At 36.0% G+C, this 6,765-nt stretch overlaps 1 protein-coding gene across 1 annotated transcript; it reads right to left on the bottom strand.

Annotated features, from left to right (window-relative positions):
- Positions 1–11: 11 nt before the first annotated feature.
- On the bottom strand, positions 12–6,724 carry LOC127518989 (protein mono-ADP-ribosyltransferase PARP9-like). Its single transcript, XM_051906314.1, has 9 exons — positions 6,633–6,724; positions 3,651–4,561; positions 3,289–3,507; positions 2,979–3,188; positions 2,742–2,814; positions 1,987–2,529; positions 1,761–1,882; positions 982–1,138; positions 12–811 (listed from the first exon to the last, which is right to left on the bottom strand). The coding sequence occupies exons 1-9, from the start codon at positions 6,664–6,666 to the stop codon at positions 525–527; spliced, it is 2,556 nt and encodes an 851-aa protein (XP_051762274.1). The 5' UTR covers positions 6,667–6,724; the 3' UTR covers positions 12–524.
- Positions 6,725–6,765: the final 41 nt, after the last annotated feature.

Consider the following 6,765-nt stretch of genomic DNA (forward strand, 5'->3'; position numbering starts at 1 on the left):
CACAAAAGAAATTTTGGTTGAAATTTGGCATTTATTTATTTAGGTCTAGGAATTCAAATATAACTCAGTTGTGTTCAGAAGGCCTTGATTACTGATAAAATAAACAGTCAGAGATATTTTGCATTGCATTTAAGCATAGAGTTTAAAACCATAAACCCACCAGCTAAATTATTTATCCTCGTTTGCATTCTATTGTGATCAATTGATAAAGGTGAACTTATCAAAATTAATTAAAAACTAAATAATTTCATGTAACTGTTATAACAGTAACAACAGTAGGCTACTCAAAGCCAGACTTGTGAGAAACTGTCTGAAAGAAAGAAAGAAAGAAAGAGCAGTCCTAGTCAAAGATAGTTACATTTATGTTGAGCATATATATATATATATATATATATAAAAAAAAAAAACTAATAATTTTCACCATCTTCTATTCCCATCAATGATCCAGTAATATGCGATTTAAATTTTAAGCCACAGATTTCACCTAATTATTTTTAATGTGCTTTGCATATTTCTGTGAGCAGCTACACAGCGGATGATTTGTCACAAATGATCAGGCATTCAGGAAGAGCTTGTTGACCGCTGAAGATGACATGTGTCTGTCCCCTGTCAGACACGCTATCATAACGATCCAAAGGGTCTCCCATTAAGGTAGGGGGCAAAATAAGATCTTGAGAACCATCCGTGGATTTCCCAGTGAGGACCCGGGCCTGAATGATGTAGATGTACTGCTCATGATCCGGCTCCTTCCACAGCTTCAAGGCTCCGTCCACTGTACTGCTGAAGTATATTCCACTGCCATACCTTTGCTCTAGAAATGAAGGAAAACTTCTTTAATGAAGATATTGTAACCTGATTCCAAACACCAAAATATAGCATTTGTACCTTAAAAACACAGTAAATTCACTTTTACAAGAAATGCCTTCAGAAAAGAACACAAAAACCTAATTATTATTCTCAATGTCTTCACATTTGTGTTACCTGCAGGAGGAGCGAACTCTTTCTGAAAGCCTACTCTACAGATGAGATCACAGAACTGAGCTGACACACGCTGGTAGAGGCGCCTCGGTTTGTCTGTCACTCTCTGTCCATTCCTGTCAAACAGCTGCTTCAGTGCGTTGTTCTCTAGCTTCTCCACCTGCAACAACCAGTGCAACCACATGCCATTAGATCCTATTATTACCACAACACTGCTAAACTTCAAATCATGTCAATTTTTATTTGTATCATGCTTTTCACAATACACATAGATTCAAAGCAGCTTTACAGAAATTCATTATGTTAATGTTTATAGTACCTTAATGCCTAATTGTCCACATCTGAGATTTGCTATATAGTATTTATTGATTTATGTGATTGTACTGTATGTATGGTGATAGTGCTGGATATATTTATAGTAGTTGTAAGCTGGCGTTATTAATACAATTTGCTGTGATATGGAAGTCTGTAAGGTTTGAAAGGTATGAAAAGATTTATGTAAATGAAGGTCATAACATTATATATATACAAATGTCATAATGCATAGTACATAACACAAAATATATTTAGTCCTCTTGTGTGCAAGCCAAAGATGAAAAAAATCATTATTATATATACTAGATTAAGCATAGATTTTTTTTTTTTTTTTTTTTTTGTGAAAACAACATGTATTGCTTGACACATAACAGGTTCAAAAACTGCTCGATATCAAAATAAAGATAATGTGATGTTCTCTCAGCAAATAAAACATAATGTTGGATGTAGTATGGCAGCTCACTCACCTTGACGACACGGAACCCAAAAGCCTCCAAGGTTCTCCTTTCTTTGTCCAAATATTCCTTGCTGCTCACAGGAGTTCTTGCATAAAATGAATTCTTAAGAGGCTCAAAAGGATCCAACAGGCCTGTGGTGTCAAGGAGTAAAAACTGTATCCGGTCATCAGAAACATAAACTCAACACTAACTTATTATCTGCAATATATTTACATTTTAAGTATTAAAAACATACATGTCCTCTTTATTCTGCTAAATCCTCCACTGTTGTCAATCAAAACCATGGACTTAAACTTGACTTTGTGGTTGCTGAACGTAATTTCTTCATTCCCTGCCAGATAAGCTTTCTCCAAAACTGCACTGGTTTCAGGTGTTTGTATCCAAGGTTTATCTTTACAGCTCCAGCGAACAACAGAATACAGAATGTCACATTCTTCAGCTTCAGCAAAGTCCTCCTGGGCCTTACAAAGCATGGACTCCACCTCAATTGCTGCACAGCTGACATCTGAAGGACTTCCAGTGATGGTTATGCCACCATTACCATTCCTGAAAAACTCCTTGATGTGAACACGTAACTTGGCTTGAAGAGAAAGCATGTTTTCATGGTCTCTTTGGTCAAGGTATATGACATGGTTATTCCTTATTGTCATGTTATCTGATTGCTTAAGCATATTAAATGTCCATGCTTTTGCCTCTCTCTCAGCCTCCTTGGAGACACTGTGGAACTCAACAGTGGGTGTTTCATTTGCTGTGGTTTCTTTGGCTGCAGAAGCAAAGCCTGAAAGCATTTAAGAGTTATATAAGAACATTTATCTCAGTAGTTTTAATAAGTATTTGTATTTTAAAGTCCAACAGTGACTTTACCAAATAAAGGCTCAATAAAATCTGAGTAATTTAACAAAATAATGGTAACAATGAAGAACAGTATTCTTAATCTGGGCAAATTTGTGATGCTGTGAAATTAGAAACAGAAATTAGAAATTTGCTTACTTCTTGTCATGTCATTGGGTAAGACTGGGGACATTGTTCCTTCTTTTCTTCCCTTCATCTCCTTTTCGAAAGCCTGAACATGCAGTGAAATCAAATATGTGAAAAAAGTTTATTCTCTGCTGAATTGCATTTTTGCTTGATTATTTTTACACCTGTGCTACACATCATAATGTCACTTTTTGCAGTGGGGACACAAAGGTTAAGTGTGACAAGTTAAAAGCAATTAGCATATATCACCTTCATCATTTCATCATCTTTTGGGAACACAACAAAGTATATGTTCAGTTTCACGCTCGGTTTTGCAAATCCAGCCACAGCATTCATCATGATTCGAGCCACCTGATATTTGTCCAAACCCAGATTACCAGTACCAATAGCTGGGAAGGAGATGGATGTGTGTATCAAAGCAGCTTTTCTCAAACATTCTGAGACCACTTTGAAAAGAATCTATAGATAACAACAAAAGACAGACAGTGGTCAGTGATAATAACATACATGAAAAAATGAATAAAGCTGAATAAAGTGTGCTGATAAAAAGTAAATCTACCTTCTCTGCATTAGGGTCAGACCTAATGGCACATACAGTATGAAAAACTTCTTTACATTTAAGGTTGTATCCTTTTGTCTCATAAAGATCAGCACCATAGTATCTTTTTCTGTAAATCTCTTCTTGAATCTTTTGGCCAGCTTTCTTCAAAATAGCATTTGAAACCGCTCCTTGAGACAAATCGCAGTCCTTTGCAATTGTATTCACAATTACATCAACCTGGAGATTGAAGCAAAGAACAAAGAAAAAGAAATTGTATTTTTTCCACATAACAAATTTTTATATCATTATATAAAACAAACTTTTCTTTAAAAACCTGAAAATCATGAGTTGCTAGCTAGTCCTTGACATTATAGTCTTACCTTTTCCTCCTCAATAAGGCCCTTTTTAAGGTGCAGTGTTACATTGCCAAACTTCAAACTGTTGCTTGAAGAGGAAGTCATGCTCTGGTTTCTGCCTTGCACAGCTCCACTGTATGAGCCAGAGATGCTGGACGGATCAAAAACCGCTCTAGTGGCTCTCTCCATTTCTTGGACAGTGGGTTCATCATTATTAACAAGATGGATTTCTAAGTTCTTGCCTTGAAACCCATTCAAGTCATAGAACTGCTTTATAGCCTTTATAATAATGTCTGCACAGAGATCTCTTGGAAAATGGAAAAGGCCAGAACTCAGAGCAGGAATAGCAACAGAGGAAATGTTATTTATTACAGTTATTTCTAGAATTCTAATGATAGCATTATGTAAGAAGGGTGTTGCTCGATCAATATCCTTCTTGTTTGGGTTTGGAGACAAGCAGGGACCAACAGCATGTATGATATAATTACATGGGAGATTTCCAGCAGGAGTGAGCACAGCATCACCGGTTTTCACTCTTTGCACTCGCTGTATAATATCATCACTCCATTTCTGGATCATTGGTCCCCCAGCATCACTCAGGGCTTGTGCAAGACCTCCTGCATGGTTAAGCTTCTCATTGGCTGCATTGACCACAGCATCCACTTGATGACGGGTAAGATCATCTCTCCAGATTGATATTTCCACTCGGCTGGACAGTTTTGTGGAGTACCTCTTCTCAGCACGCAAGACTCCACTGTTACTACCAAAGGAGCCAGCCTCTTCCATGTTGTGGAGAATAGCCTTGCAATTAAATTTTGCTTTAACAGCATGGCAAAAGGCATCCTGACACTTTCTCAGAATGGCAGCGTGCTCAAGAACTAGTGGAATCTGTTGTATGTCACTCATGGCTTTTAGCTTCCTCTGGATACAAACCTCTAAGGGGGGGGAATGAATGAATTATCAACAATTATACAAAAATATCAACAATTTCTGACTGCAGAATCATTAGTCAAAATATCTTATTGGAAGAATCTAATAAGATGCTATAGGGGTGGGCGATAAGGCAAAATTATCATATCACGATTTTCTTTCAGGCAGGATCACAATTCATGATCTTGAAAAATATTGATCACAATTCATGATCTATTAAAATAATGAACTAGTTCATTGTTTTATCTTTGTTATTTAAAAAAGAACAAAGATGAAATTACAAATAACAGAACAAATGCAATAGATTCAACTGAAACAAACTACTTTTTTCAGCTACGTCTATTTAACTGACATTCAAATAAGAAAAAAATAAAACAGTGAATAGACTTCACTGTATAAATTAAATACATTAATTTTTATTAAAGCTACAAGTTGTTCAGGCAAGAGCAGTTTGAACGAAGATGAACGAAGGTCTTACGGGTGTGGAACGACATGAGGGTGAGTAATTAATGACAGAAATTTCATTTTTGGGTGAACTAACCCTTTAAACATGATATCGCACACCCCTAGATGCTGCTAGATAAAGTGAAATTGAAGTCCTGAATATAGACCCTTTTCACATTTCCAGGTTTCTCAGAAGCGGAAGTTGTCGGGCTAACTTTTATAGCGGTGAATGAGAGACTTCATTAAATATATTTTTTGTGTTTCCATTTGCACAAATAGGAAAAGAAAAACAACACAATTGTGTTTTCACAACTTTCAAAAAGAGGAAAAAATTAGAGAGCAATTGATAACAGCAGTCAGAAGAGAGAAGTATGTAATTTGTACCATCACTCCCATAGCCGCTGTATTAGAAACACACAGCAGTGTTAATTTTTTTTTTTCTTTCTTTTTTTTTTTTTTTTTGGTAATTTGATGCAAAGGTAATATAATACAATGTATAGTGTTATAAATATAAAAAACTTTGCAGGATTTACGATATTGATGACCGTTAAATTGTGTCATCACAGTCTGTGAAAAGGGTCTATTGAATAAGAATGGAATATTGTGTATCTTTTTTCAGATTCCTACTAGTTGTATTAGAATAATGTCTTACTAGAGTTTAATGACAAAACACTGAGAACTACTGCAAGAGTTTCAAAATCCTAAATGATTTACTTGAAATTCCTTTTGATGTCCACATGGCTTTTATTCCTTTTAGTAATCTTAATAGTTCAAGTGACAGGCGCATGTAACTGTGTCGTGAGGCAGGCACATACAAAGGTAATGGATTGGCAGGTAGGCAAATATAACTGTGACGGGCTGAGTGACAGGTGCATACTGAGGACGGGTCACAAGGCAGGTGCATACAGCGGTGATGGGTTGAGTAGCAGCTCCAAAGCCAAGCGCATATTATAAAGTTCTTCTGAGTTGATTCTAAATTCTGATAGAAAGTCCAAATGGTTCTTTGACTAAACCACGACTGACCAAATAAAAATCTCTGTATATATAACTATAGGCCTAGGCCTATATATATATGACAGCTAGAAAGAAAACTGAAAAGGAGATGTTAAACAGCTAGTCGCCATTCACTTTCATTGTAGGCCTATAAGGAAAAATGCAATCAAAGTAAATGGTGACAGGCTTTTAGTATCTAACATTCTGTTTAACCGAAGTAAGAAATTAAGACAGGCATGAGGGTGAGTAACTGGTGATAAAGAAGTATTGTTTTGTCATTTATGTTACACCCTGACCTACACCAGGGACCATAACGCTTAATTTTTATTTTAGAGGGACCTATCCCTTTAAATTGCACGTATCCACTATAACAACAACACTGGCCAACTCCGCAACACAAGAACCTAAAAAAATCGATTAACAAAACACTAAAAATTAAAGGAGTAAAACTATAGACATACAATACAACCAATTTAAAGCATAAACGTTGTGTTTTTACACAACGAAGCGTAATCCTTGTGAATGTTGAAACGTCGTCATACGAAGCTGCAAATAATCCTGATCGCTAAAATCAGGAGCCAATCCATGTAACTTAAGTATAGTAGACTACTTGTTTTTGAAATTACAAACAAATCTTACCGTAGTTTTGACTAACTTCTATCAAGACATGCATATCAATGACTGTCAAAAATCACATAAAAAGTTTGTTGAATTGAAATCGAAAGCGAAAGAGTTGTGCGACCTTCAATGAATTAAATGCGAACAGAGGTCG

This window comes from Ctenopharyngodon idella, chromosome 9, assembly GCF_019924925.1.
Source record: "Ctenopharyngodon idella isolate HZGC_01 chromosome 9, HZGC01, whole genome shotgun sequence".
Taxonomy (NCBI): Eukaryota; Metazoa; Chordata; class Actinopteri; order Cypriniformes; family Xenocyprididae; genus Ctenopharyngodon; species Ctenopharyngodon idella.

Bases quoted from the DNA above. Each gene is read 5' to 3' on its own strand.
- LOC127518989 (XM_051906314.1), bottom strand. From the start codon at position 6,666: ATGCATGTCTTGATAGAAGTTAGTCAAAACTACG. The intron at 4,562-6,632 runs GTAAGATTTGTT...CCCCCCCCTTAG, and splicing joins AGAAGTTAGTCAAAACTACG to AGGTTTGTATCCAGAGGAAG. The intron at 812-981 runs GTAACACAAATG...CTTCATTTCTAG, and splicing joins AGAGTTCGCTCCTCCTGCAG to AGCAAAGGTATGGCAGTGGA.